Raw genomic sequence first — 15,497 nt, forward strand, 5'->3', positions numbered from 1 at the left:
GTATGTATTGTTATTGTCCAGGTGGGAGAGAGCAAGATGAAGAGCAGTGGAAATGGCATCCTTTGTTGACCTATTTGATTCAACTCCCATTTTATCATCCAGGCCACCTTTGCTGCTGCCATCACCACCCTATTCATGTAATCTACCAGACTGCTAATCTTTTAGGCTAACCCTATTAATTGATGTAACAGGTAGACTACTAGACCAATTATAAATGAATAAATAGGCCTAAATGAACCCTCAAAAATGCACTAGGAATACACCATCTATACTACCACACCACAGACAAATATAAAATTGACTTACACTTTTACACAGATACACATTCAAATGTTGAAATATATATATTTTATGTATTTCCAATGATCAAGTACAGTATATCAAAAGTATCAGAAACACAAACTGAACAAAAGCTACGACAGTGTAAATAACAATGTTCACTCAATGGCATATGAACAGACCTGTAAGAGTAAACAGTAAGTAATTAGCACTAGTAAATAAATCAACGTCCTTGGACTGACCATGGCAAAATAATCAAATGGATTATCAAGGCACTCACTCTCTTTCATCTTTCCCTGAATCTCTCTCTCTCTCTCTCTCTCTCTCTCTCTCTCTCTCTTTCTCTCTCTCTCTCTCTCTCTCTCTCTTTCTCTCTCTCTCTCTCTCTCTCTCTCTCTTTCTCTCTCTCTCTCTCTTTCTCTCTCTCTCTCTTTCTCTCTCTCTCTCACATCTAGTTGCTCTGCAATATGAAATAAACACATTCTATACTTATATTAATTGTATATTACAGTCATACTACTGAAGATCTCATAAATCATAAAAGCACATATTGTTCTGAGTATAGCCTGCATGTTTAGTTTTGCTTAGCATAAATAAAAAAAAGAAGAAGAAATTTCTGGTCAAATTTGGCACTAGAAAATACTCCCCAAATAATCCCCATCTCTAAAACAGTGTCATTTTCTAAGATGTTGCAACATTCTCTTTTAAAACTTCTATCGGTTTATATATTTTAGCCATGCTGTAGATGTGCGTGTGCAGGTAATTCATATTTATTTATTTTTAAAGTATCTTGACCCTCTAACACTTACACTCTCTATTCTACCTCTATGATTTCATTTATTTGTTATATAAAAATCTTGACCCACAAACACTAGCACTCTCTATTCTATCTCATTTTTATTCTTTTTATTTATTATTTAAAAAACCATGCTACATGCACTGTGTTAGACTAAACGAGACTTGTCACAGCACAGCACTCACATGCTGTTTGTTGGTTTGATTTTATTTATTGTAAGTTACTTTGCATGAAAGCATCCGTCTGCCAAATGAAGACACCAAAGTATCGCGAGAGTGATTCTCGAGCATATTCGAGCGCACACTCTTAAGTCACTCTCGCGGTACTTTGACCTCGTGTACCAATCGGTCTGCGCAGAGTTGCTTCAAGTCAGACACACCTATTACCTGCCTCTGGAAATAGCCATTTAGGCAGTGCGTCACTGTGGGTCATGTGATGATGTCATTTTCATTACCAGTTACAAAGATTGAGAAAAAAGGAATCTTAACAATAAACATGCAGCTTTACAACATACTCCAAATTCTGACCAAGCTGGGAAATGTGAAGAAAAATAATATTACAATTATCCTGTTCATTAATTAGAGACAATAAAGGCCTTTTTTCTTCTTTCTGCAGAAATCTGGATATAGCTTTATATCGGTGATGAGTAATTATCTGTAGACCAGCTGTAGTAGCAGCGTTATGACACAAGATGTCGCCACTTAGTCTCTAAACCATAGCTCTGTAATCTAATAATAAATAAATAAATATAATCTTTTTATACTATAGTTTATACTATATTAACTTATGTTATTAATTAAAATTGTGTGTGTGTGTGAGAGAGTGTGTACATATACGAATGTTTATAATGATGGAATTAGTGATGAAATACGTTTTCAATAATGAGAAATGACGTAGTGTTCGTTGTGGTTTCCTGAAAACCAGAGTATATAAAGAGAGACACTCAGGCAGTGTGTCAGAGTGTGTGTGTGTTTCACGCTGAGGGACTGGTGTGTGTGTGTGTACAGAAGAATCAGTAATGACGAAGTGCTTGTATCTTTTGTCTGTCGTGTTTCACGTGGCTGCAGGTGAGTGAAGTTATTTTCTATTTTCTATTACAGAAAGGAGAGAGAATATTAGCCAGTTCTTAGTTCAGCTGCTTTGTGTTTAGTTCATGTGGTTTCTGTCCAGACTGGGTTTACAGTAGGCCAGAGTTCAGCTCTGTTCCTGAACTAACAAGTATTATAGGGATGTTAGGGGTGTCAAATGTTACACTATTAATCTGTTCAAAGACAGAGTTAATCTTTATACACAAGGTAAACGTACACATCCTGCCTTGTGTTATAATGTCCTTATTTAGACCTGTTCAGCTTTGATCATGTGGATTTTTTCTTCCTGATTAACTTCAGTGTAAAATGTACTGATGAAGAGAGGTGGGCTAATGAATAAGGAGGATTCTACAGTCAGATTATTTTACATCCCTATAATACTTACAGTGTATGTTTTTACACATTTACTGAATTACATCTCTCACAATCTCTGTCTTATTGAATGTATCTATAATAACTCATATAAAGCATAGTAGAAAAGTTATTTCCTGTAACTTGTACATCACTTCTTCACTCTGGTCTTAGCTGTAAATAGATGTGTGTGAATTTCACACCTTTTTCTACGGTCTCTCTCTCACTGCTGTCTCTCTCTCACTGCTGTCTCTCTGTCACTGCTGTGGTTCTGACCACCAACTCCACTTCCTACATTACATCATATTTAGGGTTTTTATTTTTAACATTAGTTAATTGCTTTTATCAACACTGTGTTCACATTTTCAAAACTGACACAATTCAGTAAAATAAATTCAATAAAAATCTTTAAATTGAATAATAAATTATAAATACATTTATAGAAAAATACCTGGCTGATTTCTCCTTTATCCTTATCCATGTGTTCTATTTTTCACTTCATTCCCATCTCTACAAAAGTGTAAATGTGTGGATCTATGAGCAGTGTGGTGATGCAGTGTGTAGCGTCGTCTCCTCACAGCTCCAGGGTCCCTGCTTCAGTCCTGAGATCAGGTTCCCATCTGTGTGGAGTTTCTGTGTTTGTTCTTCATGTGTCAGTGTTCCAGTGAAATCATTTAACATAAACATTAACATATTAACAAACAACTAATATAATCCTACATATAATATGTATTTAGGTTCATGTCAGTTGTTATGAAGGGTTTATGTAGGTGTCATGTAGCCCAATGAAGATGTAACATATGTATTAACTATATTTAGTTAAGGTACATGCCATAAAAGCATATGTTAACAACCATTTTTATTGTTTTCATGAAAGATGAAGTATTTTAACTGGAGTAATTGTATGTATAATACACTATAATGCCAAAAGTTTTGGGTCACCCCTCCAAATCATTCAGGTGTTTGAATCACTTCCATGGCCACAGCTTTATAAAATCAAGCACCTAGGCATGCAGACTGCTTCTACAAATATTTGTGAAAAATTTGGTTGCTCTCAAGAGCTCTGTGAATTCAAGCATGGTACCTGACAGGTTGCACCTGTGCAATAAGTCCATTAGTGAAATTTCCTCATTACTAAATATTCCACAGTCAATTGTGTTGTGAATTCACCGAAGCAGACTCAGGGGACTCAGAAGTAGTGTTCAGCAGAAATGTTTTATTGGAGATCAGAACACACTGCGGTGGTACTGTAGTCCTCAAGTCCAGTGAAAAGGAACATATGTTGTAGTTTTAAAGGCCTTGAGTGGGCAGGACTTGGAGGTGTGACAATACAAAACCCTAGAGGTGATACTCTTAAACAAAGCACTGGATGGGAGAAAGATCCCCAGAGTTGGTCCCCCAACTGTCAGCTAGTTCACAGTTCCTCATCAGCGTCTGATTTGATCACCATTTGGTGGTGAGAGCTGGGATATGTAAATGATCATTCAAAGAGAAATGTATGTTACAGTAGATTCTAGAGTGAACTCAAATGATGTTTTCCTACAACTGTTATAACAGTTGTGGAAGCAGTTGGGAACAACAGCAACTTAGCCACCAAGTGGTAGGCCACGTAAAATCACAGAACAGCTGCGTCCAAGCCTTATATCACCAAGTGCAGTGCAAAGTGTCAGATGCAGTGGTGTAAAGCACACCGCCACTGGACTTTAAAGCAGTGGAAATGTGTTCTCTGAAGTGACCAATCACACTTTCCTGTCTGGCAATCCGATGGATGAGTCTGGGTTTGGCGGTTGCCAGGAGAACGGTACTTGCCTGATGGCATTGTGCCAAATGTAAAGTTTGGTGGAGGGTTGGGTTATGGTGTGGGGGTGTTTTTCAGGGGTTGGGCTTGGCTCATCAGTTCCAGTGAAAGGAACTCATAATGCTTCAGCATAGCAAGACATTTTAGACAATTTCATGCTTCCATCTTTGTGGAAACAGTTTGGGGATGACCCCTTCCTGTTCCAACATGACTGTACACCAGTCCACAAAGCAAGGTCCATAAAGACATGGATGAGCGAGTTTGGTGTGGAGGAACATGACTGGCCTGCACAGAGTTCTGACCTCAACTATCCTCTGATAGAACACCTTTGGGATGAATTAGAGTGAAGACTGTGTGCCTTGCCTTCTCATCCAGCATCAGTGCCTGACCTCACAAATGCACTTCTAGAGGAATGGTCAAAAATTCCCATAAACACCCATTACACCCTCTGGATTAAGAAAGGGGTGGCATTAAAATTCATTTGCATGTAAAGGCAGATGTCCCAAAACTTTTGGCAATAAAGTGTCTGTGTGCTGATGGATAATATCAGAAATAATATTTTGAGTCTATGCATCATTTTATATCTTTTGTGAAGCATTCTTAGATAGAAAATACAGAAAAAAAGAAAATGTAATGCCCTGTTAGAGAAAGAGGAAGTTGTCATTCTCCCATCAGCCCCCACGTTGCCCTGACCACAGTCATGTGGTCACTCTGACATGCTGGGTGTCTCTCATTGGCTCTGCAGAACTATGAGAATGCTAGTTGTTCATGTGTCTGTGGTTTTATAAACTGTGAATACTTGTCAGTGTCCTTGTTAAAAAGTCTCTGGTGCATGGGGGGAGGGGAATCACTGGTCCACCTGCGGTCAATCCTAACGTCCTCTACATTAGTTGGCTCTGTACACAGTGACCTGGCTGATGCTTGATAATGTCTCTGTCATTATCTCAATCTCTGTCTTATTGAATGTATCTATAATAACTCATATAAAGCATAGTAGAAAAGTTATTTCCTGTAACTTGTACATCACTTCTTCACTCTGGTCTTAGCTGTAAATAGATGTGTGTGAATTTCACACCTTTTCCTGCTGTCTCTCTGACCACCAACTCCACTTCCTGCATTACATCATATTTAGGATTTTTATTTTTTAACATTAGTTAATTGGTTTTATCAACACATTTCACATTTTCGAAACTGACACAATTCAGTAAAATAAATTCAATTAAAATCTTTAAATTAAATTATAAAATATAATTAAAATTATAGAAAAAAACAGCTGATTTCTACTTTAGCCTTATCCATGTGTTGTATTTTTCACTTCATTATCATCTCTGTCTCTCTGTCACTGCTGTCGCTCTGACCACGAACTTCACTTCCTACATCATATTTAGAGTTTTTATTTTAGATAAAAATTAGTTACATGCATTTATCAACACTGGTATTTTCAAAACTGACACAATGCAATAAAATAAACTCAGTAAAAATCTACACAGGTGGACTATGTCCTATGCAGGAGATACAACCTGAAAGAGATTAGAGACTGTAAGGTGTTGGCAGGGGAGAGTGTAACTAGACAGCACAGGATGGTAGTCTGTAGGATGATTTTAGCAGTGAGGATGAGGAAGAGAAGACTGAATCTCAGATCAGGTGGTGGAAGCTAAAGGAAGAAGACTGTTGTGTGAAATTCAGAGAGGAGATGGGACAGATGCTGGGATGAAGGGATACTGGACAGTTGGTCAGGTACTGCAGAAGTGGTGAGGGAGACAGCTAGGTACGTACTAGGTGTGACATCTGGACAAAGGAAAGAAGACAAAGAGAGTTGGTAGTGGAATGAGGAAGTACAGGAAAGTATAAGGAGAAAGAGGCTGGCAGAAAAGAACTGGGATAGGCGGAGAGATGAAGAAAGTAGACAGGAGTACAAGGAGATGCATCATAAGGTGAAGAGATGTTGTGAAGGCTAAGGAGAAGATGTATGGAGAGCTGTGTGAGATATTAAGTTGGATATTGTTGGAAGGAGAAAAGGACTTGTATCGATTGGCTAGACAGAGGGACCGAGCTAGGATGGATGTGTTACAGGTTAGGGTGATAAAGGATGCAAACGGAAATGTGCTGACAAGCAAGGAGAGTGTGTTGAGAAGGTGGTTGAAGTATTTATAGATGTGTGAGAATTTCACACCTTTTCCTGCTGTCTCTCTGACCACCAACTTCACTTCCTGCATTACATCATATTTTTAGCATTAGTTACAAGCATTTATCAACACTGTGTTCACATTTTCAAAACTGACACAATTCTACAAGGAGATGCATCATAAGGTGAAGAGATGTTGTGAAGGCTAAGGAGAAGATGTATGGAGAGCTGTGTGAGATATTAAGTTGGATATTGTTGGAAGAAGAAAAGGACTTGTATCGATTGTATCTAATGCAGTTCCTGCATTACATCATATTTTTAGCATTAGTTACAAGCATTTATCAACACTGTGTTCACATTTTCAAAACTGACACAATTCCGTGAAATAAATTCAGTAAAAATCTATAAATTATATTATAAAATATAAATAAATTTATAAAAAAAAAATACCTGGCTGATTTCTCCTTTATCCTTATCCATGTGTTCTATTTTTCACTTCATTCCCATCTCTACTAAAGTGTAAATGTGTGGATCTATGAGCAGTGTGGTGATGCAGTGTGTAGCGTCGTCTCCTCACAGCTCCAGGGTCCCTGCTTCAGTCCTGAGATCAGGTTCCCATCTGTGTGGAGTTTCTGTGTTTGTTCTTCTCATGTCCATGTGGACTTTTAACTAAATAACTAAACACTAATTATAACTAAATAACTATATGAAGTTAAATCCAAGTTCAGGGTTCAGGTCTAGAGGGCTGAAGGGGTCTGAATCACTGGTATAAGAGGAGAAGCATGTAGAGCAGGGGTCTCCAACACACACTTCTGAGTAGCTCACCTAAAGTTTCATAGAATATGTACAAAATTGATAAAATCAAATTAACTCATTAAACCTGTTTAAATTTCATCCCAATCAAGCATGTTGCACAATAATCATGTTAATATCAAATACACATCTAAAATAAATAAATAAATAAATAAATAAACAAATAAATAAATAATGAAGAGATGGGAATGAAGTGAAAAATTGAACACATGGATAAGGATAAAGTAGAAATCAGCTGGGTATTTTTCTATAAATGTATTTATATTTTATTATTCAATTTAAAGATTTTTATTGAATTTATTTTACTGAATTGTGTAAATAAAAATTTCATCCCAATCAAACTCGGAAATGTCCCGCCCCTTTTGTGTCCTGTACCGAAATCTGACTCCCCGGACAAATCATGCTCCTCTCCGTGTCCATGCACATCACACACTTTAATAAAGAGGTTCATCAATCGATTTGACACACAGCTAGCACCAAGACCGTACATGGAAGTGTTATATAAACTTAAATCTATAAACACAAATTGAAGTAGTTTGGATAAAGGATAAAGAAAACAAAATATACCTTTTTGATTTTAAAATTAAAAAAAATTACAAGCAAAAATAGCTTATTCAGCTGGTTTGGTTTACTGCAATAAGCTGTGTAAATAAATGTTACTAATAATATAACACGAGTAGCTCTTGGCCACCTTCATTTTGTCAAAAGTAGCTCTCAGAGGGAAAAAGGTTGGAGACCCCTGATATATATACATTATATTGCCAAAAGTATTCGCTCACCCATCCAAATAATCAGAATCAGGTGTTCCAATCACTTCCATGGCCACAGGTGTATAAAATCAAGCACCTAGGCATGCAGACTGTTTTTACAAACATTTGTGAAAGAATGGGTCGCTCTCAGGAGCTCAGTGAATTCCAGCGTGGAACTGTGATAGGATGCCACCTGTGCAACAAATCCAGTCGTGAAATTTCCTCGCTCCTAAATATTCCACAGTCAACTGTCAGCTGGTGGTGTAAAGCACGCCGCCACTGGACTCTAGAGCAGTGGAGACACGTTCTCTGGAGTGACGAATCGCGCTTCTCCATCTGGCAATCTGATGGACGAGTCTGGGTTTGGCGGTTGCCAGGAGAACTGCATTGTGCCAAGTGTAAAGTTTGGTGGAGGGGGGATTATGGTGTGGGGTTGTTTTTCAGGAGCTGGGCTTGGCCCCTTAGTTCCAGTGAAAGGAACTCTGAATGCTTCAGCATACCAAGACATTTTGGACAATTCCATGCTCCCAACTTTGTGGGAACAGTTTGGAGCTGGCCCCTTCCTCTTCCAACATGACTGTGCACCAGTGCACAAAGCAAGGTCCATAAAGACATGGATGACAGAGTCTGGTGTGGATGAACTTGACTGGCCTGCACAGAGTCCTGACCTCAACCTGATAGAACACCTTTGGGATGAATTAGAGCGGAGACTGAGAGCCAGGCCTTCTCGTCCAACATCAGTGTGTGACCTCACAAATGCGCTTCTGGAAGAATGGTCAAAAATTCCCATAAACACACTCCTAAACCTTGTGGACAGCCTTCCCAGAAGAGTTGAAGCTGTTATAGCTGCAAAGGGTGGACCGACGTCATATTGAACCCTATGGATTAGGAATGGGATGTCACTTAAGTTCATATGCGAGTCAAGGCAGGTGAGCGAATACTTTTGGCAATATATATATATATATATATATATATATATATATATATATATATATATATATATATATATATATATATATATAGAGAGAGAGAGAGAGAGAGAGAGAGAGAGAGAGAGAGAGAGGGAAAATAGAGAGGCAAGACTATCTATAAAAACTAAAAGGGAGAGCCATTCCACTGTCAATAAACTGTTGAAGATTTCCTAATCATACACTAAAATATGATACAATCCTAAATAAACACAATATAAACAAACAGTTATCTGTACCAATTAATTATTTCTTAGGTAGTCAGTAGTAGTAAAACAGAAACATTTCAAAATTTTAGAATGAATTGTACTGAAGCATAAATATTTTAATAGAATTTCATTTTGAAATATTGTACTTCATATAGTATTCAGTAGATTCTGAGTTTTTGTATGTTTGTTTCTGTAGGCTGTGATCTCTCTGGTGATAATGACCTGGTAGAAATCATCCAACACCAAGGAGGTTCAGTTCTGTTACCCTGCTCCTGCTCTGACCTGAACACCAAACCTCAGACATTCACCTGGATGACCTTCAGAACAGGATCTCTGACTGACGTGTTAAATGATGAACACTACCGTGGCAGACTTCAGCTGTTTAATAACATTTCTCCTGGTAATCTGTCTCTGTTCATATCTGACCTGAGAGAAGAGGATCAGGGAGACTACAGGTGCAGCACTGAGAAGAAACACAGAGACTTCAGGATTTATGTTAAAGGTAAAGAATTTAAATACACAATAATAGTTAGTATTCAGTGTGAAAGATTTGTCTTCAAATGTATTATAGTCACATTATTTAACCAAAACATCTACTCCATTTCCTATAACTAAAGGGGAATTAATCTAGGAGTCATATAGTGACACATCAGTACAGAGTTCTAAATGACATTAAATACTGATTATGGGATCAGACTGACCTGAAACTTTCAACTGGTATTGGATTGGATTTGAGACATTTCTCAGTCTAATCTATGATTTATTTTCATTGTAGTGTTTATAGAGCTACATGACACCTGTATAAGTCCTTCATAACACTAACATACTGTAAAATTAAATATTAAATCTACTGACAGAGAGGAAGTGAGTTTGTGACCCAGAAGCGCTAGAATTGGGGTGAAGGGTCCCTCTGGTGGTCAGGTTGGGAAATTGCAGATAAAATCCTAACAATTTCTAAGCTAAGGTACATGACATAAAGACATATGTTAACAACTATTTTATTGTTTTTATGGAAGGTGAAGTATTTTAACTGGAGGAATTGTTTCCATTTGTAGGAGCATCATCAGCTGGAATAAAACAAATATTAAAGTTTATTAAAGATTTTACAGTTATTAAAATAAAATAAGTCAGTAATGCTTCAGTATTGGGTATCAGAGTCCTGATATTGGATTCATTTAGAGAATTTAAACAGGTCCTTTAAAAATCTCTTCTGGTTTCTATCAGAAAATGTTGTGATTTCCAAGCAGGGAATATTAATAATTGCAGTATTTCTATTATTAACTGTAAATGTTGTGTTTTCAGGCTGTGAGCTGGTGAAGAAGGCAGAGGTAGAGGACATGACTGTGTTCACAGGAGAGTCTGTAGTTCTGCCCTGTGTCTGCACTGACCTACAGAACAAACCAAAGTCTCTAAAATGGGAGTTTTCAATACCAACAGAATCTAATAGCAATCATTATCAGGAAATTTACCCTGAACAGACTGGACATCACAGAAACAGAGTCAAACTGGTCAGTAAAAACTCTCCAGGAAACCTCTCTCTACTCCTATCAGACCTGACTGAAGAGGACCAGGGAAACTACAGATGTTCTGTACAGGCAGAGAGAAAAGATTTCAGACTAAATGTTAAAGGTACATTTTTTCATTAATGACTGTGAACATGCTTTACTCCAGTGTCATGTGTCATATTACTAACAGTGATTAAAAACAGACTTTAGATTTAATATGTTTTGTCTTTTCAGTAGGAAGAAGAGAAACTTCAACACACTCGGGGAAAACAGACAGAAGACCTCCATCAGAACAGCCTCCAAGTAAAACAACAAACTCTCCACCTTCATCATCCTCAACAACACTGGAACAAGATAAACAACAAACTCACAGCAGCCTCCCTCTGGGTGCCAAAACTTTTCATCAGAAATGAAAAAGATACCAGTATTATTAGATTTATTAACATTTTTCGTTCGCTTTTTTTTTTTTTTTACACAGTTTTCGGTGTTTCTGTGGTTTTTCTGTTGGTGATAGTCGGTGTAGTGGCATTTATTTGTTGGAGACACAAAGGTACACCAGTACAACACAAACACACACACACACACACACACACACAGAGTTTTCCACTAAATTTCTCCAAATTCCTCTTTTGGAAATCAAGTCAATACAGCCAGTAAATCAGTCTTGAGGTCAGTGTATAGGTCAATACATCAGTCAGTCTGTGAGTCTGTCTGTTCACCAGCATTCTGGATCAACAACATATATAAATACTATCACTATCTCATAACAAGCACTGCAAAAAGATTTGAAACGTAGCTCTTTGTATCACTCAGTGTGTGATCTTGTCTTCAGTGTTAATGTATTTGAGTTGAAACAGAACAGCAGCCTGCACACCTTACATGATCACTTCACAAAGTAAAATACTGAAGTTACTAACTAAAAGCTTTCATTTCTGATGACTTTTTACTTTAGGAGGACGATGTGGAGAGAAGGTGACTACTGAAGGATGTCTGGACTATAAGATAAAGCAGGAGGATCAGGTTAGTATACATGCAGACCAGACCTGAGATCCGTTCTGTATTTTGTGTAGGAGCTCTGCAGTTTCACAGAGAAGTACACTAGTATGAGTTATCAGTCAAAAAATTCCCAAAACAACTTTTTCTCATCAATAAAACTGGAGATGAGCCAACTGACATGAACCTGATATAATTTACTCAGGTGTGCAATATTCCCTTACACCACCTGGAAGCCCCGCCCCCTTCCCACTATCTCATGAATGAACACAATCCTCCGACCCCCCCCCCCCCCCCCCTTTGTGATTTGTTTTAATTTTCTTCCTTTTTCCAGGTATGAACATTTGTTTCATTGATCCTGTTTTGATTTCATTCATGGGTTGGTTTTTATAGGATCAGAACAGAATAATTACGAAACATAATAATTACACATCACAATCACAAGGTTTACGCTTTAAACTTTTATAAGTACAAAGTAAAGTTTACACAGAAATGCAGCTTATAAATCCCACCTCTTGAAGGCGCCTGTCTCTGTCAGGGACGATGGTCACATAGATCATGCTTAGGCAAAGCGAAAAAGTGTCGTTAATCACGAAGCCTGAGTTGATGCCGTTGCAGATCATTGTTTTTCTTCTATAATGATATAGTGATCCAGCTCAGCATTACTCTAATCATTACCGGCTCCGCCCCCCTTGGTCTGAGGCGAGTAACATTAATTCACAGAGAGTCCTTACTTTCTGTTATAGCAAATGGAGAATGTTATAAACTCATTAATGTAAAATAAAGTCTCTCATTGTATATTAGACCCTGACATTAGACCTGTATATATTTAATATTAGTTCATTATATTTATTAAGAATGCCATCAGACTCCTTTGGCATAAAATGGTCAAAAACAGCACTTTTGGTTTTTGGCCAGACGTCAAAGAAGGATAATGTTTTTTACTGAAAAATATTAAACACCTGCAAAAAAATTCATTAAAAATGTACTATTTTGTTTTGCATTTAGTGTACATTACTTTAGAATCACCTAAAAATCTACCACCTGTCTGAGTTTGTGTAATTGCCCCTGCAGTAAGCAGTTCCTGACTGTACAGCTAGTAATATTAATAGACATCTTTATTTTTGTGATTCACTGCATGTAAAATACATAAAGCACACATGCTTTCTTTTAACAGTGTGTTATAGGAAAATATCTTCTCCTGTTTCTATAAGAACAACACATAGTGTAAAAAACTAAGTCAAGTTTGGAGATTTGTGTCACCTAAAAGCTTTTTATTCACCTCTTGAATCTGACAGTAAAAGCCATAGAATTTCTCTGTGTGATATATGTATAATTTTCATGTTCTGTTTTTTCTCAGATTGTGTCTGATGCCACTTTATTTACTACTGTCATTTACACCTGCTACTCTACTGACCCACATTAACACAGCCGGAGCAACACGGGTCCAGATGATCACTGGAGAGCATCATTACAAACTAATCCAATGGAAATATAGACACATTCTCAGATATTATAGAATAATGCTGAAAACATAAATATACACCATGGTCAAGCACGGGATTCACAATATTTATGATTTTAATACAGTTTAAAATTATATAGCAGATTCTGGCATATGTATGTATGTGTTACAGTTACTAATTTCAGCTAAGAGTATTGTTCTGCATTCAATTTTAATCCATAGAAAAATTGCTGATGAATAATCTTGATAATTATATTTTAAGTGTATTTGATATTTTTATATCTGATGTGTAACATTGTTATATCAGGTTAAAAAACAAATGCTGTAGAAAAGCTTTTGCCATCATGCTGTTGTGTAAGAAGACTGCTATAGAAGTTCTTCTTTCTGTCTTTTAAAGACTTTGGGTAAAAATAAAAGAAGGAGGATTATTGAACTGGACTGGATTGAATGTGGATTTCTAATCTAGCTTTTGTGTAATTTGCATAATGTCCTTATAGTCTGTTACAGGTGTTAATAAAGAACACATTATTGATAATAAAATGAGAAGGATGAATACAGTGTGTGTGTGTGTGTGTGTGTGTGTGTGTGTGTGTGTGTGAATGGTGAGACAAGTTATTGATGTATGACATACTATTTGCAATAAATATCACTGTCATATGGACATTTCTCCCTGAAACCTACTCGTGTTTTCTCTGGTTCCCCAGCGATCATTAGACCATAGTAACATACTTAACTACTACAGTCTGGACTTGTTATGTAGTGTTTTGGACACTAGAGGTCCTCATTTCCCCCTGATGTGTTTCCCCTCTGTCTGTTAAAGGTGTCATTGCTGTCACCTGTGTCTCATTTCCCCGTGTGTATTTAAGTTGCTCTGTTTCCTAATTTAGTTGCTTGGTGTTTGGTCATGTTAAGGTCAGGTTTGAGTCCTGCCCATGAGCACTATTTCAATCTTTATAACCTGCAGGAGTGATGAGAATCAAATGGATAACATAGTCTATGATGACACAAGGAACACACAAGAAGAGCTTATTACTAGAGTATGTAGCTGTTCTTCTTGTATTTCAGAAGATAACACTAGCAAAAAGCAGTTTTCAGAGACACCAGTTCCAGTCTGGTTGATCATAGAGAGGAGTCTTAAAGGACTCTAGCAGAAGGAGGAGGGGGATTAGTGTTATAGCTGCCATCATCAGTCCTAACATCCTCAACACTAGATGGTGCTGTACATAATGACCTGACTGAATCTGACTGGCAAGATTAATAATGTCACATGATGTAGAGACAAGGTGGCATTCTCAGTAGATCTAGTGTCATGGTGATGAATTGTGCAGCATGTTTTGGTGTGAAGGAGCTGATTTCTGAGGTCACTGTGAGACTGCAGTGTGTGTGAGGAGGATGGACATGTCCTAAAAGGTCTGTTTCTTGGTGGGTGTATATAGAAGTCATCAAACAAAATACTTAACTAAAATATTGTAGATATTCTTCAACATTGAATGTAACTGTAGACAACAGACATGTCATTATTTTACACATTAAAAGCTTGTTTTGTTTGTTTTATCAAAAACAATAGAAATTTCTATTTCTGAAATAATTAACAAAATATACAATGTAAGTTTTGCACTATTTATATAGATGTTTTATAACAAAGAAGTCATAGAGAATATTATTAGAAATATTCACATATTTGTCACCAGAGACGATTCCCTGACCAGCAGAGGACCAGCATCTCACATCTTCATTCTTTTCTTCCTGGTTTAATCCACTGATTTCCTGTACACAGCTGGATTGTTTCTCCTGATAGTTTCCCCTTTATAACTGTGTGTTTTATATCATTGATAACTAAGAATGTTTCTTCATTATGAGCTATTATCTAGTTTATTAGAACTAAAAATAAAAATGCAACATAAGCATCATTAAGTAAATTATCCTGTTTAATTCAACAGAATGTTATTTCTAAAGTGAATGAAAATAATGTTATTGTCCTGTACATTAGACAATAAAGTCTTTCTTTCTTCTTTCTGCAGGAATCTGGATGTAGATTTAGATCATTAATGAGTAATTATCTGTAGATCAGCTGTAGTAGAGCCTTTGAGGCACAAGATGTCACCACTTAGTCTCCAAGCCTTAGCTCTGTAATAAAAGAATAAATAAATAATGAAATAAAATCACCTTTAAAAACATTTTAAACTCTATTAACTCATGTAAATAAGTAGAATTAATCTCCTATGATGAATCTTACTCTTTATAATCACTGGTGATCAGCCTCTAAGTGCTCCTCAGCTCACACGTGGTAAATGTGTCTTTATCACTTCCTGTAAGTCTCAGGAAACACACTTGCTGGTGAATATACTGATGGACATC

General features: G+C 36.9%; 1 protein-coding gene across 1 annotated transcript; it reads left to right on the forward strand.

Moving 5' to 3' along the window:
- Nucleotides 1–2,093: 2,093 nt before the first annotated feature.
- LOC131353843 (junctional adhesion molecule-like) lies at nucleotides 2,094–11,094 on the forward strand. Its single transcript, XM_058390917.1, has 4 exons — nucleotides 2,094–2,142; nucleotides 9,373–9,678; nucleotides 10,479–10,805; nucleotides 10,916–11,094. Exons 1-4 carry the CDS (start codon nucleotides 2,094–2,096, stop codon nucleotides 11,092–11,094), a joined length of 861 nt encoding a protein of 286 aa, XP_058246900.1.
- Nucleotides 11,095–15,497: the final 4,403 nt, after the last annotated feature.

Source organism: Hemibagrus wyckioides, linkage group LG06 (genome assembly GCF_019097595.1).
Source record: "Hemibagrus wyckioides isolate EC202008001 linkage group LG06, SWU_Hwy_1.0, whole genome shotgun sequence".
NCBI lineage: Eukaryota > Metazoa > Chordata > Actinopteri > Siluriformes > Bagridae > Hemibagrus > Hemibagrus wyckioides.

Bases quoted from the DNA above. Each gene is read 5' to 3' on its own strand.
- LOC131353843 (XM_058390917.1), top strand. From the start codon at position 2,094: ATGACGAAGTGCTTGTATCTTTTGTCTGTCGTGTTTCACGTGGCTGCA. The intron at 2,143-9,372 runs GTGAGTGAAGTT...TTGTTTCTGTAG, and splicing joins CGTGTTTCACGTGGCTGCAG to GCTGTGATCTCTCTGGTGAT. The intron at 10,806-10,915 runs GTACATTTTTTC...TTGTCTTTTCAG, and splicing joins TTTCAGACTAAATGTTAAAG to TAGGAAGAAGAGAAACTTCA.